Source organism: Mesoplodon densirostris, chromosome 3 (assembly GCF_025265405.1).
Source record: "Mesoplodon densirostris isolate mMesDen1 chromosome 3, mMesDen1 primary haplotype, whole genome shotgun sequence".
Classification (NCBI taxonomy): domain Eukaryota; kingdom Metazoa; phylum Chordata; class Mammalia; order Artiodactyla; family Ziphiidae; genus Mesoplodon; species Mesoplodon densirostris.
The window spans coordinates 129,942,769-129,970,123 of NC_082663.1; the positions used below are offsets into that span (position 1 = coordinate 129,942,769).

At 41.8% G+C, this 27,355-nt stretch overlaps 2 protein-coding genes across 2 annotated transcripts in view; one reads left to right on the forward strand and one right to left on the reverse strand.

Moving 5' to 3' along the window:
• Positions 1-9,371, reverse strand: part of LOC132486456 (zinc finger protein 300-like) — a 21,539-nt gene extending 12,168 nt beyond the window's left edge. Inside the window, exons 1-4 of the mRNA XM_060093663.1 lie at positions 9,037-9,371; positions 1,534-1,659; positions 796-946; positions 164-290 (exon numbers count right to left, since the gene is read on the reverse strand). Coding sequence (XP_059949646.1) covers positions 164-290; positions 796-810 — 142 coding nt within the window. The 5' untranslated portion in view covers positions 811-946; positions 1,534-1,659; positions 9,037-9,371. The remainder of the gene's footprint in view (positions 1-163; positions 291-795; positions 947-1,533; positions 1,660-9,036) is intronic.
• LOC132486869 (uncharacterized) lies at positions 8,509-27,073 on the forward strand. Its single transcript, XM_060094440.1, has 6 exons — positions 8,509-8,565; positions 9,216-9,557; positions 11,600-11,644; positions 12,386-12,512; positions 13,028-13,123; positions 26,938-27,073. Exons 1-6 carry the CDS (start codon positions 8,509-8,511, stop codon positions 26,946-26,948), a joined length of 678 nt encoding a protein of 225 aa, XP_059950423.1. The 3' UTR covers positions 26,949-27,073.
• Positions 27,074-27,355: the final 282 nt, after the last annotated feature.

Genomic DNA, 27,355 nt, shown 5'->3' on the forward strand with positions numbered 1-27,355 from the left:
TGAAGTTGTCCAGCTGGCCCTCAGCACAGTAATGACCTTCCACTGGAGAGAAGAAAGAGAGCAAAAAGTCACAGGTAGGTCAAGAACCCACCCAAATCAATCAAATTCCAGTGAGAGGCACTGGATTGGCTAACTCTGAGTTATGTTGGGAAGCCATCCTTACCCACTGAGACCAGGTGGCTGTAGTTCTCCAGCATTACATCCCTGTACAGGGTCCTCTGAGCAGGGTCCAGTTGCTGCCACTCCTCCTGGGTGAAATCTATAGCCACATCCTCGAATGACACTGGACCCTGTAATAGCATGCTCCTGTTCAATCTGAATTGATCATTCTCAACATTTTTACCATAGTAAACAAAACTACATTCCCAGTTCTACATTATGCCTATTGAGAAAAATGATGTAAAGATCTATCTTCAGCAAAAAGAGTCAAACACAGCAAGAGAACAGGAAAGCAAAAGAGACCTAATCACAAATGGAAATTTAATCAAGGCAGCATCCACTTCAAGTAAGTGGATTATTCAACAAATGATACATGAGAATGCAAATCATGTATATGATATCCTCTAACTTTCCACTGTGTCTTCTCGAAATTTATATATAATATATATATATGAACTATAGTTTAATAGTGGTTTCATGTGGTTTCAAAATATATAATCTGCATATTACATAGTAACTCTTTTCAAGTCTTTATCTTTCGTTCTCTCTACATTTTCCCTAATCCTAATTTTTGACTTTCCACTCTTTTCTATTTCATTGTATGGAAATCAAGTACAAAGTAAGCAAGCAACTCACCTGAGACTTGGTCATCTTCTGCTTCTCTTCCAAACAGGAAAAGGTCTGAGGAATCAGGACTAGGAGATAGAATGGAGCCTCCCGGAGCCAGAACTGACATTCACCAGTCTAGAAACACTACCACCAAAAGTCACGTGGATAACAGGCCACCCTGTAGAAGAAGGTCATTTGGTCCTTACGGAAGAGTCCTTACCGAACCACCACGTGAGGGAAGCCCTCTTGTGATTATAATATGATCACATAGAACTTAGACAAGGTGTATTTTTAATTGGATGAATGCTGATATGTTTTCTGTTGACTTACTAACACCTTATTGTTCTCCTTTGGACCAGCAATTATTTGTTGTTCTATATGCAGAACTACCATAAGACAATAATCATGGATATATATGTAAAGATTTAACTCAAGATGGAGCAGATCCCTGGCAATAAGAATGGGAATGATGAAGTAGAAAACTGCTTCTGTTTAGGGAATATGCATTCCCATATTCCCTAAACAGAAGCAGCCAGTAAAATCCTAAGAGCTCTTTCATATTTTCCCCTAACTTGGCAAATTCTCTTGCCAAGTCAGTATTCATGGATTAAAATTGTTGATTTTGTTAATTTTAAGATGTTTTCTGTTTAAATTTTTATTGCTAATTTTTAATAGTGCAGTTGTCTATATTTAAAAAAATAGTTATAGGTTGTATAACAGTAGTCTGCTAAACATGAACATACCACAATGCAGCAAGATAGTTACCTGGTAATCTTCTCAGTCCCAGGATGGGTCATGCAGACATGGGCTGAACTCATTTAGAGGAAGTGAGTGCTCTCATGATAGGAAGACTGTTTCATATAGGGTATCCCAGGCTTTGTCAAAATAAATCTGGAAGAAAACAATCAAACAGTCATGCTCATCTCTGAATGCCCAGCTCTGCAACAAGTAAACAGCAGGCATTTAATAAATGTTTGTTGAACAGAATGTAGAAGGACTGCAATAAACTGAGGAAGAGGCAGGGCTGAAATCAAATCTTACATGAGAAAGAGAAAAAGCAGCCCTTCCTATCTGAGAACTGGCCTGGCACTCATAACTCTCCTATTTAACACGAACAATTACAAGAATCACTTACATCAGACAGGCCACTCCCTGACCAGGATGGATCAAGACAAAAACAACACCTCTCTTAAATCATACCTGAACACAGACAAAACATCAATATTCTCCAATTCACAAAATACCAAACATTCCCCTCTCCCAACTAACATGAAGGATTGCTGCTTTTTTACCTATCACAGCTTTAGCTTCAATCTAGTCATTCTTCTCTCTAGATAAGATTTATTCAACTTTTCACTCACTGAATTACCCCACTTCCTGACAACATCCAATTCAGAGCAAGGCCCGTTCCCTACACCCTCCTCAAAATCACCTAACACAAGGCCAAATCCTACAAGTGTTTTCTAACACCCTCTTATCGAGACACCCTTAAGGCTCTCCACTGTGTACGTGTTCCTAACTAAATGCAAGAGCAATAAACCCAACTTATTCAACTACAGGGTGTTCCTGGTAGTTTTTGGCTCGACGGAATTGACAGTAATAATCCTGTCCCTTTAGATTTGTTTGGTCTTACATTCAAAGGATGTTTTCTTCTGTGATGATATGAATGATGGAAAGAGGTGATGGCTTGAAAAAACATCTGAGGAGGGGCTTCAACTTGAGAGCAGCCTCTGACCTACACAGACTGTAAAGTGAGGCATTTCCCAGTAAACTGGGACTAACCTTTATCAGCTCTGGGCCCCATTAATAACCTCTAAAAATCACTGAATCACCAGGTGCAGAAATCAGAAATCTCAAAGAGCACCTCCACCCCCACTCCCATCACAGCACTGGCCATATTGGTCCACAAATCACTGGCCACACGGATACCCCATCAGCACACAGGCCGGCCGTCCCTGACCCACAGATAACACAGCTCTCCCTATGACTGATCCACATACATACCCAACACTCATCCTAGAGACTCCCCACCACTGACCCCATAGACCTTCAATTACTGACCCTCATGGGCCGCCGTCCCAATAACAATTTCAGTCTTCCTCAGGTCTCAACCCATAAATCCCCCTTCTGACCCCCAGCTCGATTATCAGGTCCCAAAACGCCTGCCACAGCTTATCCCAGTACGGATGTCACATTCATAGCGGCGAACTCTCCCGCTTCCTATCTGGGTGAGCAAAGCACGAGGCTCCCGGGCCTGCGCTGTTCCGTACCGGGCACTTTTGCCCGCTCCACACCCTGGGCGGCTTTGTTCAGGAGGCAATATGGCCGCCCCCATGCGCTGTGTCTCAGTGGGAGCCGCCATTTTGAAAGGCCGGCCAGTTCCGTACAAGCAGAGGAATTCGGTTTATTCGGAACCTGAGGCTGGGCTGTACCACCGCGGCAGCGAGGGTAGGGGGAAAAGATGACAAAAAGGAGAATTATACAAATACGTAAGGTAGAAGCTATTGCAGACTTTACAGGATTGGGGAAGAATCCGCAGTAGGACAGTACTTTACTGAAAGACTGTAACTGGTGTAAGAGGAATTTGGAATGGTGCAATCCTTTCGTAGGAGAGTCTACTGAAAAGATCTGGTAAACGGTCCAGGAGATTCCAGTGTGGGAGAGGGGCAAAAGTGATGGAAGACTTGGGCAGCAGAGAGGGGCATGAACAGTTACTTATGCTAATTATTATAGGAAATCCTCCTGGGGAAATTACAATTATGGTAATAAATCGCAGGGGGCGACTGACGAAAAAAGAAAAATTGATGGATAAACAAGAAGATCCTACTGCATAGCACAGGGAACTATATTCAATATCCTGTAATAAGCCATAATGGAAAAGAATAGGAAAAAGAGTATGTATGTGTATATATATATGCATAACTGAATCACTTTGCTGCTTTGCTGTAAGGCACAAACTAACACAATATTACTTCAATAAAATTTTTCTTAAAAAAAAGAAAATTGAGACAGGGAAGAGGAGACTGAAACACAAAATAAAGGAGAACCTAAGGAAAAGAGAAAGGAAGCCTAAGGGACAAAAAGACCTAAGGCATAAGAACAGAGAATAGAGACTAGAGGACAAAAGGGGGGAGAATGAGGGACTGAGAGTGAGAGACTGAGGACAGAGGCAAAGGAGAATGAAGGAGAAGGGAGGATTGACAGACAGAAAAAAAGCAGAAATGAAAGGAGAAGACTGAGGTGGAGTGACCCACCATAAAGTTTTGCCTGGAACTGCCCAAGGAAATCCCTCCCAGGGACTTCAAAAGTCCTGCTTTGGGAGGATGGCTGGGGAAAAGTTGGAGAATAAGTACAAAACCCAAAAGGTGGCCCCAAAAGTAAAGGTATAAGCAACACTGTTATCCTCTCAAGTGGATAAGGCAAAAGATTTTATGCCTTTCCTGGTCTTTACTATTGCTTTTTTTCCCCTTGGCTGTCGATGCTGGCAGCCATGATTTGCAGTTTACAAAAATGGTTTATCCACTGTTGCATCACTCTGGAGTGATACAATTTAAGTGTACAATTTAAATGCATTGCAATCATAAGCTTTAATAATTAGTCTATGGCCTTATCTGTGGATTAACTGTTGTGCTTTGTACTGATATAGTACTAGTTTAATTTCTAACAGTGTGACTATTTTGACCATGTTTTCTAAGAGTTCAGATAATGAAAACAAGAACATTTTTAATACCAATGACAGCATGACCCAGACGTCACCAAAAAAGACTCTTATTTTAATAACAGATGTAAAGACATATCCACATCTAGATTAGGGAAGTAAATAACTAAAACAGTGCAAACTGCAAAAGATGAAAAAAAGAATTTGGGATTGGGCGTGGTGGAGGAGGGGAATAAAAGCACATATGGAGAATTAAATTTAAAAGTCAAGGATGAGACAAACAAATACTTCTAAGTAAATAAAAGGGTTTTTTTGTTTGTTTTTGGTCCCTCGAAAAGACACCAATGCTGAGTTGAAAATTGTAGCCGTTGAATTCGACTGGACAGATCACTCCTAAAGGGAATCTAGGCAGCAGAAAAGAAACCTGTCAACTGGCCCAAAGTGCCCCCGACATTAGGTGTACCTCTCACCTGGTTGAGGTTGCCTACTGGGTGTTTAAAAACCAAAATATAGAGGACAAAAAGGCCTGGAGGCAAGCTCACCTACTGGTTGTTGCCCCTCAGTGTCAACCAGACGGCCTGGGAATTTGAACTAACTACCCACAGAGATTCTCGACCTGGTGAGTGATCCCCAGACTCCACCAAGGTATAGCAAGTCAAGGAAACTAGTACCCAATCAGTGCACCATATGTAAACAAGAGGGACACTAGAAGAGACAATGCCCTCAGCGCCCCCAAGGTGGATGGAAATGGCAGAACCCGGCCACAACCCTCGAAGGCAGATGGTCCAAACAGATGAAGAATAATGGGGCCAGGGGCTCCTAAGCCAGCTCTCCAATTGACCCCGAGGAGCCCCGTCTGAGACTGGACATTGGGGAAAAGTCTGTTGAATTCTTAGTCAACACTGGTGCCACTTTCTCAGTTCTGAACACCAGATCAGGCACTCAGTCATAAGAGTTGTAAAATTATGGGAGTATCAGGGAAGGCCCAAGAATGGGCATTCATAGAGCCATTAAAATGCAAATTGGACAAACACGTCATCCATTCCTTCCTACACATTCCCAAATGTCCTATATCCCTGATAGGAAGGGATATCTTACATAAATTGGGAGTTACTATCCACCTAATGGGAGACAAACTGGAGATTGGCATTCCCCTAGACAGGGGGCGCAAGATGGTAATGTTAATGGCTGAGGACAAACCTCCCTGGACAGATCTAAACAATTAGATCAAACAGCTAAGGGATGGTCTCCTTGCCTACAGGCAGTAGTAGCTACTGCAACCCTGCTAAAGGAGGTTGAGAAGTTAATGTTCAGACAGCCAATCACCATATGAACTCCACACCAGTTTCAAGCATTAGTAAGCTCTAAGGGAACAGAATGCTATCCCCCGGGGCAATTCAAGTCCAGGCTACACTTTTGGACACCTTAGTGGTTACTATGAAAAGCTGTCATACACTGGGAATTCCCTGGTGGTCCAGTGGTTAGCAGTCAGCACTTTCACTGGGGCGCGGCGCAGCCAAAAACAACAAAACAAGATAAAACAAAAAACCTGTCAAACCTGTCGTACATTAAATCCTGCCATCTTACTACCTACAGAAACAGGGCCCTTAGAACACGAGTGTATAGAAACAACAGATACAGTCTATCCCAGTTACACCGACCTAGGAATCAAGCCTCTCCCAAACGCTGAAGAGGAGTAGTTTTATGAGGGAGGGAAAAAGCCTGGTGGGATATGCAATAACCTCCCAGACCCAAGTCATAGAATGAAGAGGCCTACCCCCAGGGACTTCAGCCCAAAAGGCGAAACTGATGGCCCTCACCCAAGCCTTAGAGCTCAGGACAGGGAAGGCCTTAAATATTTACACAGATTCCTGGTATGCATATGCCACCCTACACAGACACAGGGCTATTTGAAGGGAAAGAGTTATGCTTACTGCAGAGAATAAACAGGTAGTACATGGCTTAAGCATATTGAAACTCTCAGAAGCAGTACAGATTCCAAAAAAGGTGGCAATGATTCATTGCTGGGGTCACCAAAAGGAGGATGCAGAGGATAATGGGAAACAACACGGTGGATGCAACCGCCAAAAAGGTGACCCTAGAACCAGTAACTTGGCAACTACCCTTCATACTTTGAAGGTCAGATCCATCCAATTATTCCCCAATCTACACAGAAGAAATATTAGACAAAATCCCAAAATGGGGTTTCAATAGGGATTTGGGGAGTCATGGGTGGCTAGTTAATGCCCCAAACTGTAGCTTGCCAAGCCATCAGGGAGGACCATTAAGGATCTCACTATGGGAGGGAAGTCCTAGATAATTAGCTGGTTGAGATCATGGTGACCCCAAGCACAAAAAACATAATTGGTTGGGTAGTTGAGACCTGCCCCATTGGTGCAATAAATAACCCCAACACCAGAGCCCCCAGAGGCCCCCAGATAAGACCCATTCAAACCAGAGGGACAGACCCTGGAGAACACTGGCAGATAGATTTCACTGTCACACTGAGAGTACTGGACAATTTCAGATATAAGCATTCCCCACTAGAACTGAAAGGGCAGCTGAAGTGACTAAGGCATTACTAAAAGAAATAATCCCCAGGTTTGGGCTCCCAGGATCCCTACAAAATGATAATGATCCAGCATTTGTGTCTCTAGTGACGAAGGGGATAGTGAGTGCCCTGGGCATAAAATGGACCTTACACTCAGCCTGTCAAGAAAACTGGATTCAGGTTCTTCTGGCTGCTATGCTCTACATGTGGTTAGTCCCTGGTGGGGATAAGTTAAACTTAAATGCATCTGAACTCATGAATGGTAGATCCATTCCCCAAGCCCAAGAAGGGACACCTTAACCCCCTTGGAATGAAACAACTCAAGCTCTCCAGGTAGGAGAAACCATGAAAGCTCTCACAGAATACGGTAACCACGAGTGGCCTGCACACACTGACCTGGCCCTACATCCCTTCCAGCCAGGAGAGTGGGCGTACCTAAAAACATGGAAAACAGGCAGCCCACAAGATCAACTTACTCCTAAGTGGAACGGACCGCGCTTCGTGATCCTAACCACCCATTCTGCCCTGAAGTTGCAGGGGATCACTCCGTGGGTACATCACACTCCAATGAAGAGGGCTCCTGAGCCCCAACCTCTGGAGAAATAACCCAAGACAACAGACACCATCCCCCACCCCCCCACCCCCACTCCACACTACTCTTGTGAACCTCTCTCCAACCTAAAACTCCTTTTCCAAAAAAAGGCAAAAGATAAGTAATTGTATATGCCAAGCAATAGGGATTTCAGGATAACTGGATTGCCCTAGATTATCTGTTGGCTGACCAGGGAGGGGGTTTGTGCATGTCAATGCAACATGTTGCTTTTACATCAGTGCAAGTGGCCTGATTGAAGAAAGTGTAGACAGGCTACTAGAAAAACCAACTTGGCTAACAGAAGCCAGCCAGCCTAATCTGGCCAAACAAATTTTGGAGCAGGGTAAAACAAGGCCTCCCCAGCATCCTTGGTTTCTACGTTTCCTGGGTCCCTTAAGAACCATTGTCCTCTTGCTGATATTTGGGCCATGTAGTTTAAATTGTCTGGTGTCCTTTGTCTCCAAAAGATTAGAATCTATAAAACTTCAAATGGTGGTCGCTCAGGGATACGAAGTCAGGGCTGAGGCCAGTCAACAATCAAACATATCTCAAGGCAGCAGGGGAGAAGTTGTGCTCCTCCACCTGGGGTTATTTATGACAACACCCAAACTCGGCAGGAAGCAGTTGCAGAAGACAGAGCCTCACCCCTCAGCACCCGTCAAGAATGAGGGGCAGGTCAAAAGAAAGAGGGGGGATTTGCCACTTTGCCAAAGGCCACTAGGGTCCCCTGGGGAAAATAAGATGGAATCTAAGTGATAAGGTCTAACCTCTTCTTTTGTGCTTAGTCTAGTTTCACTGGCCTGTTAGAGGGCCGTGTGCAGAGGCCTTGCACCTAACCCATCGCATTAGCGCTCCCAGAGCAGAAGCGCTGTGCGCTGTGCTGGACACCCCAACTTGGCCTGAGGTGAGCAGAAGCCTGCGCAGGACATTCAATTCAAGATGGCGGTGGCCGCAGCAGGTCGTGTGCTGACGCTGTACCCGGCACTTCAGTCTGAGGTGCGTGAGCACCACGCCTGCCCCTCACCCAGGAGATCTCCACCCCGCCCGCCACTGACAAGAACCCTATAAAGTAGCCCCGCTAATGGTCTTTCCGGGAGAACGTGTGCTCTAGAGCACCAGTTTGCACCTCTCCATTCTTTGACCACAGAATAAAGCTTTCTTTTGCTTCTGAAGTAGACCCTTCTTGGGGCCCGACTCCAAAGGGTCGGGAACACACCTTCTTAAATTGAACTCCCCTGAGGAGGAAATCTGTCTCCAAGCTTTTTCAAATTTTTCTCTTTAAATATTACCCAGACGAGTTAGCTATTGGTCATCATATTTGTGTAATCAATATAAACTTGTGTTTGTGTTCTTCAGAATTATCCCACTCAGTTAGTACTAACTTCAACCACTGTTAGCTTCAATTTGCAGGCATTTTAATAAAATCTGTAAGATGTATTTCCCATTTTGTCGTAACTTCATACTCACAGGCCCACAACGAAAAGCCTTGGGCTCAAACTCAAATTCCAGAGTTAAGTCCTCAAATTTCTAGTGAAAGCCGTTCCTGCCAGGAGAGTTCTTAAAACGGAGTAGGTACGGACGCCACCGCAAGATTCCTGGCACAGTGCGCCTGTGCGTCATCGCCCAGTGGACCTTCTGCCGGGAAGGGAGTTGGGGACCGGGGCGGGAAACGCAGCGCTGGAATCAGGTGGAACGCGCCGGGACGATACCTCACGCGCGCCGGGACGACACCTCACGCGCGCCTGGCCTCTCGCTGCGCATGTGCGGCACCTCAGCGCGGGCATTCTGGGAGATGTAGTTTGCAGTCGGAGGAAACACGCTCCAGCGAGCCCCGCGCGAGGCGGCTTCTTTTGCGTATGTGTGCCCTCCAAGTCCTCACGGTGGTGACCCCGCGCGGCGGTGAGGCCCGACAGGTTAAGCCCCTCACTTGGCTGGCCTTGATCGGGGCTGGAGGTTCGCCGTGCAGAGGAAGATGGCGCGGGTATGAGGTGGGTGGGGAATAATAGGGCTCAGCCGGACCTCGGGGTAGGGGCGTGGACCGGCGTGTGTCAAAAGCGACAGTGACCCTCCCCAGCCCGAGTTCGTGAGCCCCGGGTGGGCGGGCTCCCGGGACTGCGTTCTTACGGGTCGCGGATCGGGCGATGCAGGGGCTCTGCAGGTGTGGCGATCCGGAGCGCATCCGCCGGTGGCAGGAGCGCACAAGTGGTTAATGCCCGGAGCGCCCTCTGGGGTGTGGAAAGAGAACCAAGCTTTACTGAAGGTCTGAATTGTTGCCGGTGGAATGCTACCTGCTTTTCCAAAGGTGTCTAGCTTTAACCCCACAGCAACCCTGTAAGTCAGTTTTTCATACTATGGGTTGAAACCCAGTACGGTCGTGAGCATGGGTGATGAAATCTGTTCAGTTAGTAAAGACTAGTATTTTTATTTGCCAGTGCTTTTTAAAAGTTGGGTTATAATTTACGTAGAATAATTGGCACGTAACTTACAGAGAATAAAAATGTAAAAATTGTTGTATACACCCATTTAACCACCACACCATCAAAATACAAAACATTTTAATCCCCCAGAAAGTTCTGAACCTTCCCAGTCAATCATTCCCCCCGTATGCTGAGAAACAACCAGTTTTCCACTTTCTACAGGTTAATTTTGCCTTTATAGAACAACATATAAATGGAATCCTATAGTATGTACTCTTGTATGTGAACATTTAAAAAAATAAAATACTGTAAAATATCACGTATGTATCCCATGTAATAAGCATTGTTTTATGAAACTTACTATAACTACATATGTATTGTTTTTCAGTGACTATTTTTTTGAGCGTCTGTGAGCCAAACACTTTCCTGGTGCTGGCTATTGACTATTCAGACAAAAATCCCTGCCTTTATGAAATTTTAGTTTTAGCTAAGTAGAGATAGTCAATAAACAATAAGCATAATAAATCAGTAAATTATGTAGTATACTAGAAGGTGATGTGTTATACACAAAGAAAAAGTAGATCTGGGTAAGGGAAATGGGAGAAGGGTTAATTTTAAATTAGGTAGACAGGGAGCCCTCCTTGGTATCTGACTAAAGTCTTGATGAAATAGTGGAAGTGTGTGCTGGCCAGAGGGAACAGCTAGCATGGACATGAGTGTGCACACACACAAACACACACACCCCTACATTAACATTAGGTTGTTTTGTAAAATATATTTGTTAGCTTAATTTAAAAAGGGGTAGGCGGGTAAAGTCACTGGTACAACACAGGTATTATTTCCAATTTTACTGAGGCTCAGGAAGGTGAAGTGACTTGCTCAAGGTCAAATAGCCAGCAGGTAAATTCAAGCCCAGATATTTGTTTCCAACTCTCCTACTTTTTACAACGTCTCCTAGCCTAAAACACAGCATTTGACTGAACTCTGCTCCTCCTCAGCTTAAACCACAGGGACCTGCACCTCAGTTCCCCTGGGGCAGATTCCAGACAGACTGGTGAATGAATCTCACCATGTGGACACTATATTTCCAAGTCTATAGATGTCTTTGCCTAGATCCTTGGTCCCACTGAGAACCCAATATTGGTGCATCCTACTTTCAAACTGTAGCCTATCTGTAGTCCTACAGCCCTGGTTGGAGTCCACAGAACTCATGACTAGAGGGTCAGAGAAGGGTGTACATCAACTACCACTTACATTTTGATAAATTTCTGACAACATCATTTTTGATTATTACAAATTTACTTGGGGGGTATATATCTATTTGACTAACCAGTCCTTTAATTTGTTCCAATTTTAAGTCTGTTAAAAAGTGCTACAACAGATATCCTTGTAGCTAAATCTTAGTGCAAATCTGTGGTTTTCTCTCAATGAATTCTGGAGGACCCAGGGGAAATTCTCCCACAGTGGCTTCTTCAACCCAACTGTTGAGGCAGCTGTGTATGGGTTGTTATGGTCACCTGTGTCAGGGTTTATTACACCAGTGATTCTGGAATCTTCAAGTCATACCTGGTCTCACATGGCTCATTCTCTTAAACCTATCTCTATCTTCATAGATCTCTGCCTTCACCCAAGGGTTACAGAAAATGACCAAGTCCCAGGTGAGTTAGTTTGTTTTGCTATACAGGACCAGTAGTACACGATTGTAAAAATGACCACATGAGCTGAAATAGTTCAAACCAATCTTAATAATCAATGAGATTTTCCCCATTGGTTATAATTATTCTGTGACCTTAAACTTTTTTGTCAAAACATTGAATCCTCTCTTGGTTATACAAGTATAGGGAAATAAAAAATGATAAAAACAAATATTTAGTACACTGTAATTTGAAACATTGAGAAAGTGTTTTATTCTTCGTTAAAAAGCTTATCAAGAACGGTTTGAACAGTGCCTTCTCATTCTATAACTTTTGACACTGAGTAAGCATTTTTTCTATGGCTTGACATATTGGCAAATTGGATCAGCTTCCAATATTTGATCCTTTGCATTTAGGACAGTCAGCTCTGGACATGTAGTGGGTACTCAGTAAATATTTGTTTAATGACTTATTATTAAATGAATGGCCTAATGGGTAATTATTTCACAAGTATAAAGTATTTCAAATAGGAGTTTTGTGTCATGCACAAAATAGAACATAAATCTAGACAAACAGGCATCAAAGCACAGTGCTGGAGAAACAGAATGAGACCAGTTTAGTGTAATATCCCCAAAAACGAAGTGGGACTAAATTTTGGGAAGCATTGTCAACTAATGAACATGGTTAGAAACAAGTTGCCATGCATTTTTGTCCATTTTATGCATTATAGATAATTTTAGTTGGAATAGGAATGTGTTGTTACAGAGACCAGTAACATTCAAGGACGTGGCTGTGGATTTCACCCAGGAGGAGTGGCAGTATCTGGGCCCTCCCCAGAGGGATCTGTACTGGGACGTGATGCTGGAGAACTATATCAACCTCATCTCAGTGGGTGAGGACCATTTCCCAGTGTTGATTGGTATGCGCCTGGTTGACTGCTTTTCCTTTCTCAGTTGCTCCAAATTGCCAGCCCTCTGAAATACTTTTACTAGTGTGGCTCTGAGTCTCAGTTGGTGACAACTGACAATCTTTGGGGAGATATGGCTACACGTTTGTTTAAAAAACCTCTTTTTTTTTTTTTTTTTTTTTTGCGGTACACGGGCCTCTCACTGTTGTGGCCTCTCCCGTTGCAGAGCACAGGCTCCGGACACGCAGGCCCAGCAGCCATGGCTCACGGGCCCAGCTGCTCTGCGGCATGTGGGATCTTCCCAGACCGGGGCACGAACCCGTGTCCCCTGCATTGGCAGGCGGACTTTCAACCACTGCGCCACCAGGGAAGCCCTAAAAAACCTCTTTTTAAGGTACAAGTGAGCACCTTTATCAGGCAGTCCCTGATGAAGCTGAGAGTTCAAAGGACCTGAAGCCCAAGTAGCTAGGTCCAAATCCCTTATCATTTCTCATTGACAGGATATAAAACCACCAAGCCTGCTGTGATCTACCAATTGGAACAAGGAGAAGAACCATGGATGGTGGAGAGAGAAATCTCAAGTTGGAGATACCCAGGTGAGTTAGGTGAAGAGTTGTGTGGATGGAAGTGAATGAAATGAAGTTCACAGTTGGTTAATGAGGGCTGGCATCTTTGAGAAATATCCTTCAGATTCTCTTCATAAAGGCCTCGGACCTTTGGAAATAACTAGGGACAGTTAACATAAATTTCATATCTACCTGAACACCATTTCTGTGTACCACCTTCACATATTAATGTGGTTTTTTTTGCATGGCTATTAGAGAGTTACATTTTCTCCTTCAGGTGTATTCTGCCTGTGATCCCTATCAACTTCATTTAGGACCTTGAGAAGATATTTTTCTCTTTTTTAAAATTGTGACAAAATATAGACAACATAAAATTTATTTTTTAAATGTACAGTTTAGTGGTATTAAGTACATTCACATTGTTGTGAGACCATTACCACCATCCATCTCTAGAACTCTTTCATCATCACAAACTGAAATCATTAAACAATAACTCTCTGTTCCACCTTCCCCCAGCCACTGGTACCCACTATTCTACTTTCTATAGCTACGAATTTGACTATTCTAGGTATAACTCATATAAGTAGAATCTTAGAATATTTGTCCTCTTGTATCTGATTTATTTCACTTAGCATAATATCTCAAAGCTCATCTATATTGTAGCATGTGTCAGTGTCATTCCTTTTTATGGCTGAATAATTTCCATTGTAGTATATACCAAATTTTATTTATCCATTCATCTACCAGTGAACATTTGAGTTGTTACCTTTTAGTTGTTGTGAATATTGCTTCTATGAACATTGGTGTACAAATATCTGTTTGAGTCCCTGCTTTCAATTCTTTCAGGTATATACTCAGAAGGGAAATTGCTGGATCATGTGGTAATTCTCTATTTACATTTTTAAGGAATTCCCATGATATTTTCCACAGCTACTGCACAATTTTACATTCCCACCACAATGCACAAGTGTTCCAATTTCTCCACATCCTTACCAACACTTGTTATTTTCTAGTTTTTTTAAATAAATAGTCATCCTAATTGGTATGAAGTGGTATCTCATTATGGTTTTGATTTGCATTTCCCTAGTGATTAGTGATGTTGAGCATCTTTTCATGTGCTTATTGGCCATTTGTATATCTTCTTTGAAGAAGTGTCTATTCAAGTTCTTTGCCTATTTTATTTTATTTTAATGTATTTATTTTATTTTATTTTTGGCTGCGCTGGGTCTTTGTTGCTGCGCAGGTTTTCTTTAGTTGTGGTAAGCAGGGGCTACTCTTCCTTGCAGTGCATGGACTTCTCATCACGGTGGCTTCTCTTGTTGCGGAGCACAGGCTCTAGGCGCACGGGCTTCAGTAGTTGTGGCTTGCGGGCTCTAGAGCGCAGGCTCAGTAGTTTGTGGTACACGGGCTTAGTTGCTCCATGGTATGTGGGATCTTCCTGGACCAGGGCTCGAACCCATGTCCCCTGCACTGGCAGGTGGATTCTTAACCACTGTGCCAACAGGGAAGCCCCCCTCTTTGCCTATTTTAAAACTGAGTTGTTTCTTTATATATTCTGGTTATTAATCCTTTACAAAATATATGATTTGCAAGTATTTTCTCACATTCTGTGGGAATGTAAAATTGTGCAGTAGCTGTGGAAAATATCATGGGAATTCCTTAAAAATGTAAATAGAGAATAGAGAATTACCACATGATCCAGCAATTTCCCTTAATAGTGTCCTTTGACACACAAAAGGTTTTAATTTTGATGAAATCCAGTTTACCTATTTTTTCTTTTGTTGCCTATGCTTTTGGTGTTACATCCAAGAAATCATTGCCAAATCCAACTCCATGAGGCTTTTTTCTGTATTTTCATCTAAGTGTTTGATCTTTTTTTTTTTTTTTTGGCCACTCTGCGGTCAAGTGGGAAATTAGTTCCCCAATCAGGGATCAAACCTGCACCCCCTGCAGTGGAAGTGCAGAGTCTTAACTACTGGACCACCAGAGAAGTCCCAAATAAGTGTTTTATCATTTTAGCTCTTTAAGTCTTTGATCCGTTTTCAGTTAATTTTTGTATATGACATAAGATAACTTCATTCTTTTGCATGTAGGTATCCAGTTTTCCTAGCACCATTTATTGAAAAGACTGTCCTTTCCCCATTGAATGATCTTGGTACTCTTGTAGAAAATCATTTAACCATATACATGAGGGTTTATTTCTGGGCTCTCTATTCTATTCCTTTGGTCTGTCTATCTGTCTTTATGTCATTACCACACTGTCTTGATCACTGTGGCTTTGTAGTATGTTTTAAAATCAGGAAGTGTTAGTTATCCAACTTTGTTCTTTTTTTGGAGTGTTTGACTACTCAGAGTCCCTTGAGATTCCATGTGAATTTTAAGATGGATTTTTCTATCTCTGCTAAAAAGTCACTGCGGTTGGACCTAGAGTTTTTGATCTTCATTTCTCTAGCATTCTAGCCTACCCACCATCACCCTTGCGTTGTCATAGTGTCTTTTTTTTTTTAACATTGTATTAATTTCCCAGGGCTGCAATTTAAAAATTACCACAAACTAGGCTTAAAACAACAGAAATTAATTGTCTTACAGGTATGGAGGCCAGAAGTTCAAACTCAAGGAACTTCTGGCCTCATGGAGTTTGGGGCCCAGCATGGTGGTACATGAAAGCACTCTGGTTCCCCAACCTGTGAACTTTCTGAACCCCCTCCTTTAGGGTTTTTTTGGAGGCTCCATTACATAGGCACGATTGATTAAATCATTGGCCACTGGTGAGTACTTCAGCCTCCAGCCCTTCTCCCCTCTCTGGAAGTTGAGGCATGGAACTAAAAGTTCCAGCCCTCTAATCACGTGCGTGGTTGGCTCCACTGGCAACCAGCCCCGATCCTTAGATGCTTCCCATAAGTCACTTATTAACATAACAAAAGACACCTTTATGACTTTCATCACTTTGGAAATTACAAGGGTTTTTGGAGCTCTGTGCCAGAAACAGGGACAAAGATGAAATATATATTTCTTATTATAAATCACAGTATCACTGGGATAAAAGATATGTGTTGAAGCCTCTGGGGTTCCAGTGGTAGATATAGAATAGAAATTTACTCACTTTCTTTAAAGAGTGATGACTTACATGTTGGGAACTGGGCCAGGAAGCTCAGTAGCATTGTCAAATTCTGAGCCAAGGGGTGCCTTTATTGCTCTGGATATAGGTAGCATAAATGTAACAGTAGTCAAGTACTGTCAGAAGTTTATAAAATATCAATAGATGAAAATGAAGATTGATAGGAATTTAGATACAGGGTGAGAAATCTACTGCTTAAGATTACATTAATAGAATCCAGATGCTTGGAAAACATGATATAAAGCAGAAAGTGGCAAGAACATAGTTGTCTGAGGATCAGTAATAATAAATATGATAATATCTAACTAGTGAAACATTACATGCTAGGCAGTATTCTGAGCACTTAAAGCGATTGACTCATTTAATCCTCACAAAACCCTGTAAGATAGGTGATATTATTATCCTTTTTTATAGAAGGGGAAATTGAGGCCCAAAGAGATTAACTTGACCTGTGTCACACATCTAATTAGTGATGAAACTAAGATTGTAATCTGGATTGAGAGCCCACATGCTTAACGACAATTCATTTTCCATCTGTGGTAGGTAGAGAGCAAGGTAGGGAGAGCATTTAAAGTCAGGATTGATTCAGTATCTATGAACTATTATAGAATAATACACACTCAGTAATCAGAATTTAGCAGTGACTCTAATCCTGAGGCAAGCTTGGCTTATCCTATGGCATATTTTCCTCTTACTGGACATAGGAATTCCTGTGCCCTCACACCTATACAAGAATGAATTACCATTATACTGGCTACAAAAGTGTTCTGTTTACAAGTAGAATTGATGGTTTTATAAAATCAGTTTCATGCTGCTGGATGAATAGACAAGAGCTCAAAGACACTGGAAGCAAAGAGACAAGTGAAGATTAAACTACAGCAATCCAACAATGAGTTGATGAGACACTAGCTCAAATCTCTCTATTCCTCACCAGTCCTTCCTTTATTTCCTCTAATCACCATTTTACCCTAGTCACTTTTATTCCTCCTAGATGGACTCTTCCCATTGACCCTGTAGCAGCTGTTCTTCTTTGTTCCTTTTTACTACTTCTTGGCATTATTTCCATTTTTCTCCCCAGTTTACAAAGTCTTGTTTGCATATAGTCAAATATATTTATGTTCATTGTCATATTATCTAGTTCTTTTACTACTACAGTTTTTTTAAAAGTTGTGCCTTTCCTGCTAAGCTCAGGGGTATAGATTCCATTTAGCCTTGGTATTTCTGTTAGATATGGATACTGGGTCTGCAAGTAAAGATTCAATCTCACAATAGTGCAAAAAGCTATGAGTCATAATACGTTAGCAGAAATATTCACCGACATATAGTTTATTATGCTCCCTTCTAGAAAAAGTCTGGCAAGTTGATGACCACATGGAGAGGCACCAAGAGAACCAAGGAACACTTTTCAAGCATGTTGCATTCATTGACCAGAAAACTGTGACAGAGGAAAAGTGTAACAATTGTAATGCACTTGAAAATAGATGTCATCTGAGCACAGCCTTTGTTTCTTCAAAACAAAGACTCCAAAGACATGACTCATATGGTAGAAGTTTTAACTATTTAGACTTATTTAGTGGTAACAGAAGATATGCAAGAAAGAATGAATGTAGTGAATGTGGGAAAACCTTCTTCCAGAAGTCAGACCTCATTATACATAAGAGAACTCATACAGGAGAAAAGCCCTTTGTATGTACTGAGTGTGGGAAAGGCTTCAGCAAGAAATCAAATCTCGTTATACATCTGAGAATCCATACTCTAGAGAAACCTTATGAGTGTACTGAATGTAGAAAAGCTTTCTCCCATAAGTCACACCTCATTGAACATCAGAGAATTCACACTGGGGAGAAACCCTATGAGTGTAATGAGTGTGGGAAAGCCTTTTTCCAAAAATCACAGCTCAATATTCACCAGAGAACTCAGACTGGGGAGAAACCCTACGTGTGTGATGAATGTGGGAGAGCCTTCAGCATGAAGTCACACCTCTTTGTACACAGGAGAGAAACCTTATATGTGTACCAGGTGTGAGAGAGCTTTCAGTGAAGTGTCCTGCCTTATTAGACATAAGAAAATCCATACTGGGGAGAAACTTTATGAATGTAATGAGTGTAGAAAAGCCTTTTCTGAGAAGTCTGACCTCATTCTACATCACAGAACTCACACAGGAGAAAAACCCTATGAATGCAATCAATGTGGGAAAGCCTTCAGACATAGCTCAGCCCTCTGTCGCCATAAGAGGACTCATAAAGAAAAAGTTTCTTAAAAGAGAAACTAATGTGGGAATATCTTCAACTAAAAATTACAGTGACAGAAAGCCTTCATTAGAAATCAAACCTTATTATGTATCAAGAAGTCTTAAGAAGAAGCCTATTAATTCAACAAATTTAAAGTATGTAGCTATATTTCTGTAGAAATCATATTTCAGATGTGATGCCAAAGTATTTCTTGAAGATATTACAGAAAGTACACCTCCTTGTTAAAGGATAAATGCTTACTGTGGACTACAAAGACTTTTGAAATATTAATAAGTGGGCTAGTCAAAACAAAATTAGAAAATCATATGGACAGTCTGCAAAATATGAAAGCATTATATTCCAAACTGTTCTACAATACATTATGCACCACATAACGTAAATCATATAGGTATTGGAATTGTTTATGTGAAGCTAACAATTACAAATATAAAATAAGTATTATATATGTAGGATGCCATTACCAATTATTTTCCACATTAAATAGTACTATTTTTTCTTTTTTTAATTATTTATTTTTAATTTATTTTAATTTTTTTTAATTTTTTGGCTGTGCTGCACAGCTTGCAGGATCTTCATTCCCCAACCAGAGATTGAACCCAGGCCATGGCAGTGAAAGTGCAGAGTCCTAACCACTGGACCACCAGGGAATTCCCTATTTTTTCTTCTTTTAACAAAGTATGAATTGTAACAAAACATAGGGCATCCTAAATAAGAATTCTAAAGTATAAAATAAACTTTTTTCCTGTTGTTTGTTGGCATATATAAAAGACTCCTGCTACTTCTTGATCAGTGATAAGAGTATGTAAATGTATTGTTATTTACATAAAGTATATATGAGACAGATATCATATGAGAGTGAGCAAAAGAAAGTAGCCAAGGCCTCTTAAAACACTCACTACAATTTAAATAGTTGTTTTTGGTGACTAAATTATGCCCCCCCTTTTTTTTTTTTTGAGGTACGTGGGCCTCTCACTGTTGTGGCCTCTCCTGTTGTGGAACACAGGCTCCGGACGCTCAGGTTCAGCAGCCATGGCTCACGGGCCCAGCCGCTCCGCGGCATGTGGGATCTTCCCGGACCAGGGCACGAACCCATATCCCCTGCATCAGCAGGCAGACTCTCAACCACTGTGCCACCAGGGAAGCCCAACCCCTTTTTATATACTGTTATTGTCCCCCCAGATCCATATGTTGAAGCCCTAACCCCCATTGTCTCATAATGTGACTGTATTTGGAGATGGGGCCTTTAAAGAGTAATTAAGTTAAAATGAGGCCATTAGGTGGGCCCTAATCAGTCTGACTGGTGTCCTTATAAGAAGGGATTAGGATACCAGGGATACAGATACAGAGAGGAAAGGCCATGTGAAGAGACAGCAGGAGTGTGGCCTCAGAGGAAACCAACCCTGCCTGCCCCTTGATCTTGGACTTCTAACCATAACTGTGAGAAAATAGATTTCTGGTTTTTTTTTTTTTTTTTTTTTTTTTTTTTACGGTATGCGGGCCTCTCACTGTTGAGGCCTCTCCGTCACAGAGCACAGGCTCCGGATGCGCAGGCTCAGCGGCCATGGCTCATGGGCCCAGCCGCTCCACGGCATGTGGGATCCTCCCGGACCGGGGTACGAACCCGTATCCCCTGCATCGGCAGGCGGACTCTCAACCACTGCGCCACCAGGGAAGCCCCAGATTTCTGTTTTTTAAGCCAGCCAGTCTGTGGCATGATTTTTTGGCAGTCCTAGCAAATTAATATACATACTATTATTCATTTTCACTGGATTACTTCATAAGTTTGAGTATACAAACTATAAATACTACACAATCTAACAATATGATTGGAGGCTTATTGTACTATGCACCATTTCTATCTATTTGGCATTTCCTAATTCACCTGTGATAGAATAATAAGAAATACTTTTCATTAGGATTTTACAGTTCAGAAATACAGGGACTTTTTTCAGAGAGAAGTATTCATTTTAAAAAATAAAATCCATTCAATGTTGGGGGGGTAGATACCCTGTAAATTTCCATGTAAACATCCATGGCATTAGAAATCAACTTCTCCCTTATTTATTAATTTTAAATGCAACCTCATTTTTTCCTAAAGTGAGTTTTAACAGAGAATTATGTACACAGGTGAAAAGCATACAAGAGGTGGTGTAAGAGCTTTCGTTCTGCAGGCAACCAGATTCTAGATTCTAGATCTTCTTTGAGCCTTATTTTCTCTTCTGTGAATTAGAGATAACAATGCCCTAATTTGTTGGGTTATTGCAAAGATTATACAAGATAGTCTATGTACGGTATTCATAAGATGTTAGCTATTTTTATGTTTTTCAAGGGTACAATTGGAACTTTAATTCTAATTAGAAAGATAGGGAAACTATTCACTGTAATCAGGGCTGTGATAGAGGGAGATAGAAAGGACTTGGGGGAGGGGGTGTCACATGCATCATTCTATTTCATTCTCACAAGGCTATGAGCCTGGAACCACTGCCCTACATTGCCCCTATATTAAGTCACTGATTTAGGGGTTGGTCCTAGAAGTGTATTGCCTGTGTAACAAAATAAAATATGTGACATTGGCCTAGCACTTGGGCAGTGAGAAAGCATGTCAAAGGCTGAAAAGATGATGACAAACTGGCAAAACAATTGGTAAAATTGTCTCCATTACATACACCTACTGTGCTAACAGCTCTAGAAGATATTAGAGAACAGAGTGTTAGTAATGTTTGCTCACTGATATTAGCTGCATTTGGCAAGCTTTTACAAGAAAGAGATAAACTCAGGAAAAATTAGTGATTGACAAGCCAAAATAAAAGCAAATAGTCCAGAAATTTGGGGGCCTACAGAATTTTTTTTTAATTAATTAGTTTATTTATTTTTGGCTGCATTGGGTCTTCGTTGCTGAGCGTGGGCTTTCTCTAGTTGTGACGAGCAGGGGCTACTCTTCATTGAGGTGCGCAGGCTTCTCATTGCGGTGGCTTCTCTTGTTGTGGAGCACGCGCTCTAGGCGTGTGGGCTTCAGTAGTTGTGGCACGCGGCCTCAGTAGTTGTCGCTCATGGGCTCTAGAGGGCAGGCTTAGTAGTTGTGGCACATGGGCTTAGTTGCTCTGCGGCATGTGGGATCTTCCCGGACCAGGGCTCAAACCCATGTCCCCTGCATTGGCAGGCAGATTCTTAACCACTGCACCACCAGGGAAGTCCCCCTACAGAATTTTTTTTTTAATTATTTCTAGACTTCTAATAGTTGAGAATGATTTAAAAGGTTTTGAGAATCGACAACCTGATAAACCTTTCAGTGAAATAAAGTGACTTAGAAGAAAGATCTTGTTGAAGTCTGATATCTTCAAAGTGTCTCATCTGCCCACCCAAGCTCCATGTTACAGGAGCTCAATTTTAGTCAGCTCCAACTGAGAAGACTTGGGCTCCCGTTCCCAGCCTAGCTCTTTCTTATACAGTAGCTCTACCCAAGACAAGGTAGGCCAAGAATACTGGGGCCCTGATCCACCCCCCTCCAGGCTTTATGTTTGTAGGGCAAATGTTCCACGCCAGGGGGTGATGGGGGACCGAAAGCTGAAAGGACAGCAGGCTATTTTCCCAACTCCCACTCATAGAGCAGAGGTTCCATACAGGGAGGAGTAAATCAAAAAGACCTCGGCTGCTTCCCACTATGGGAAGCAGCCGCAGAGCACAGGGAGATCAGCTCGGTGCTTTGTGACCACCTGGGGGGGTGGGATGGGGAGGGTGGGAGGGAGGGAGATGCATGAGGGAAGGGATGTGGGAACAGATGTATATGTATGACTGATTCACTTTGTTATAAAGCAGAAACTAAAAAAAAAAAAAAAAAAAAAAAGACCTCGGGCTTCCATTTCTCCTCCCAAATCCCACTTACAGGGAGGAGTTTCCATGCCAAGAGGAGAAACCAAGAAGCTTCCTCAGCTCCAATGCAATAGTGTAGACATCTGTCCAGGGAGAGAGGCAAGAGGGAGGACTGGAAGCTCCAGAGCTCCACAGAGGGACCTGACTTATTTTGTACACAGTGTGGAGGAATGCTTGACTTCAGACATTGTTGAAAACAGAGATCTTAGTGGCAAGCAATTAGAATTCTATTCCATAAAATAAGTAGCAACAAATGAAATAGCAGGCCACCCGAAAGTTTAACAGAGGGAACCAGAGAAATAGCTTAAAAAGTGCCCTGGAAGATCACAGTTGTCCCTGTCTGGAAGGCTGTGCACACATCTAGGTTTCACACTCAGAACCAACCAGAGCAGGCACTTGAAAGGTATAGTCACTAACTGAACATAGGCCAGACTTGAAAGAATTCTCTAAGTCACACACAGATCCATTAGCAGAGAGTGGAAGCTTTACTGGCTCAAGGGACTTAGGCACACCTCTGACCAATCACTGGCTGAACATTACAATAATTTGGACCCAGGGGTGACTTCTAGGAAGCCAGGCTTGGGGTGGGAGATGGGGGAACTGAGCAGTAACATCAGAGACTATACATGGTGAAGGAAAATAGACTTCACAAAATTAGTCCAGGCAAGCTACTTTAAAAAACTAACAAAATAAAACAGAGCAAATTCACAAGCCCTGAAGGGGATGTATCAGAACCCAAAGTTCCTACTAGTAACTAGTTCCTACTAGTATCTCAAAAACTGTGAGAGATGCAAAGAAACCAGAATAGTATAACCCTTGTACAGGAAAAACAGTGGCAATAGAAACTACCTTTGAGGAGGCCCAAATGTTAAACTTTTAAGGCAAACACTCCAAAAATAGCTATTATAAATATGTTCAAAAGCTAAAGGGAACTATGTTCATGAAAGTAGCTCATGAATAGAGAATGTCAATAGATAAAATTATTTGAAAGAACCAAATGAATTCTGGAGTTGAGAAGCACAATACCTGAAATAAAGATTCACTGTAGGGGATCAACAGTAGATTTAAGTTGGCAGAAGAATGAGTGAATTTGAAAATAGATCATTAGAGATGATACGATCTGAGAAAAGAGAGAAAAAAAGAATGAAGTAAAATGAACTGAGCAGACTTCTGGTTTCTTATCTGACAGAAAGATCTTAGAATTTGTCACTATCATGTTCACAACCAGAAAAAAATCTGAACAAGTTGGAAATCAACAATTCTTCTCACTTCCTATAGAGAATTTAGGTTACAGGACAAACTCCTTCCCTGAAAACTAGAGAAAAAGGAAGATACTGAGAGGTTACTAGAAACAAGCTCACCAGAGGAGCCAGTATAGGTAGGAACACTTAGATTGTAATTGATGAATTGCTGGAGACTCAGTGTGAAGTAGACTGAGAGTTAAAAACTCTCAGGGTTCAGTCTTAGGGGGACCTCCACACTTTCATGAGTCATCTCCAGGAACCGCCCCAAGTTCTTCAGGTAATGATCAGAAAAAAGTTCCTTCCTGCCTCTGACAGAGGGAGCAGAAAAGTAACCATTTTGAAATATACCAGGAGGATTCTGTTCTTTTTAAGATAGGACTTGCATCCAAAGAAACTGTTTTCACCAGAGCCTAAGGGAAGAACTATTTTTAAGAAGGGGCTTGCATCAAAAGAAACTATTTTAACTTGAGGGAAGGAAAATATTCCACTCCGCCCCTCTCTAGTCTTTGACATGGAGGAAAAGAAATATCCAACATGGCCCCCCTTTAACCTTCATGTCTCACCTGGGGGGCAGGAGAAGCTAAGAACACTTGTAAAAGTCACAGCCTCAAATCACAGCCTCGGGCTTCCCTGGTGGCGCAGTGGTTGAGAGTCCGCCTGCCGATGCAGGGGACGCAGGTTCGTGCCCCAGTTCGGGAAGATCCCACATGCCACGGAGCGGCTGGGCCCGTGAGCCATGGCCGCTGAGCCTGTGCATCTGGAGCCTGTGCTCCGCAAGGGGAGAGGCCACAACAGTGAGAGGCCCACGTAACAAAAAAAAAAAGAAAGAAAAAAAAAATCACAGCCTCACTAAAAGACTGGCGCCTAATCATAGGATTATAGAATGCTCCCTCCCTCCACATCTTACCATCACATCAATCAACCTCTATAATAACAGTGGGTTACAGCTAAAATAACTGCAAAGCTCAGATGCTATTTGAGCAGAAGTGTTTAGAGAAAACTAAAGATAACACAGGAGACAAAAATAAGGACACTGGAGGAAATTTTACCTCTCACATCTACAGCTACAGCAAACAAAAAACTCAGCCAAGCTGCTAGCCAGGTAAACATAAAATTGGTGTTGGAGAATTGGTGTAGAAAAACGTGCACATTTGGCATCAGGAGTGGTGTCAGAAAAAAGATACCAGACCCTTCAAAAGTTTAAGGAGAAATGCTCTCTCAAACAAAATTTGAGGGAACTTGTTGCCAGTAGACCTGTCTTGCAAGAAAGGTTAAAATATCTTCCCAGAAAGAAGGAAAATGATATAGGTCAGAAACTCAAGATCTCAGGACTTCCCTGGTGGCACAGTGGTTAAGAATCTGCCTGCCAACGCAGGGGACACGGGTCCGATCCCACATGCCAAGGAGCAACTAAGCCCATGCGCCACAACTACTGAGCCTGCACTCTAGAGCCCATGAGCCACAACTACTGAAGCCCGCGCACCTAGAGCCCTTGCTCCGCAACAAGAGAAGCCACAGCAATGGGAAACACGGGCACCGCAACAAAGAGTAGCCCCAGCTCGCCACAACTAGAGAAAGCTGGCGCGCAGCAATGAAGACCCAACACAGCCAAAATAAATAAATTTATAAAAAGAAAAGAAAAGAAACTCAAGATCTCCATAAGGGAAGGAAGAGTGTTGGAGAAGGAATAAATTAAGGCAAAATACAATTTTTTTATTTTCCTTAGTCTTAATTGATCTAAATAATAAGTTTGTTCAAAATAATAATGGCAGTATATTGGTTGATTACAGCCTATGGGTAAATGAAAGGAATGACAGCAATGTCATAGGGATGGAGGGAGGAATTATCTTTTAATCTGTGTCTTTATACTTAAGTGAGTTTCTTGTAGACAACATGCAGCACTGCTTGCTGGTGGGAATGTAAAATGATGCAGCCACTTTGGAAAACACTGCAAGTTCCTCAAATGACCAAACATAGAGTTACCATAGGACCCAACAACTCCACTCCTATGTATATACCCAAGAGGAATGAAAACATATGTTCATGCAAAACCTTGTACACAAATGCGCAAAGCACTACTCTTCACAATAACTAAAAGGTATAAACCACCTAAATGTCCACCAACTGATGAATGAGTAAACAAAATGTGGTATATCTATGTAATGGAATATTATACGGCCATAAAACAGAATGAAAGACACAATTCAACATAGATGAAGCTTGAAAACATGCTGAGTAAATGAAGCCAGTCACAAAAGACTACATATCACATGATTCAATTTATATGAACTGTCCAGAATAGACAATTCTGCAGAGACAAAGAGTAGACTAGTGGTTGCTTAGGGTTGGAGGAGGAGATGAGGAGATAAGGGGATTATGGCTAAAGGTTATCAAATGTCTTTCTGAGGTGATGAAAATGTTCTGATATTGACTGTGGAGATGGCTGCACATGTCTGTAATTATACCAAAACCATTGAATTGTATATACTCTAAATGGGTGAATTGTGTGGTGTGTGAACTATATCTCCATAAATCTGTTTTTAAAGATTGAAGTGTTGGGCCTATAACATATAGAGGTATAATATATTTTACAGTGCAAAGGAAGGGAGAAAGAAAGAAGTTCTAGGGGAGTAAGGATGTGACATGAGGTGGTAACCTGAAACCACAGGAAGAACTGAAGAGTACCAGAAATGATAAATGTTTGTTTGTTTTTTTTAAGATTATTTGTGTGTATCCTTTCTTAGTTTCTTCAAAAGACATAAAATTAGGGACTTCCCTGGCGGTCCAGTGGTTAAGACTCGGCACTTCCACTATAGGGGGCATGGGTTCGATCCCTGGTCGGAGAACTAAGATCCCGTGTGCCCCGTGGTGCAGCCAAAAAGACATAAAATTATATAAAGCAACAATTATAACACTGTATTGTTGGGTTTTAACATACATAGACAAAATATATAAAACATAGTAGCACAAAAGTGGGCAGAGTGGAGCAAATTTTCTATATATCACTGGAATTAAGTTAGTATTAATCTGAAGGAAATATGATAGAGAGAGATTGTCTAAATCCTAGAGCAATATAACAAATAACAAATAGTTTAAAAATCAATAGATACTCAGCCCTCAAAAATGGAGAGCCTAACTTCTCAGTCCTTAAGTGTATGCTATGCCTAGTGATTTCCAAAGTGAATAGTATGGAAAGAAATGGGGAAATAGTAACTTTACAGTGGAGAAACATGGACCAACACTACCTCAGACAGATGACCAATGTCAATATCAACACTGATAAGTCATGTTGATAGCATGAACCCTCGATATAATATGATGAAATGGTGCTTTACCTCTGTGGTCTTCCTGCCTTTGCAGTCCAAGCGTGAGAAAAACATCAAGAAAATCTCAACAGGGGAACATTCCACAAAATCCCTGACCAGTACTTCTCAAAACTGTTGAGGTTATGAAAACAAGGAAAGTCAGAGAAACTGCTTCAGCCAAGAGGAGCCTAAGGAGACATGATCGCTAAATATAATGTAGTATCCTAGGTGGAATCCTGGAACAGAAAAAGGACATCAGATAAAAACTAAAGAAATCTGAATAAAGTGTGGACTTTAGTTAATAATGATGTATCACCATTGGTTCATTTATTGTAACAAATATACCCTAGTAATGTAATATGTTAATAGTAGAGAAACTACTTAAAATAATGGGATCAATGGTATATAAAGTCTTGACTTTATAGATCTACATGCCAGAGAATCCACGAATGGAATCACTCTCTAGAAGTTGC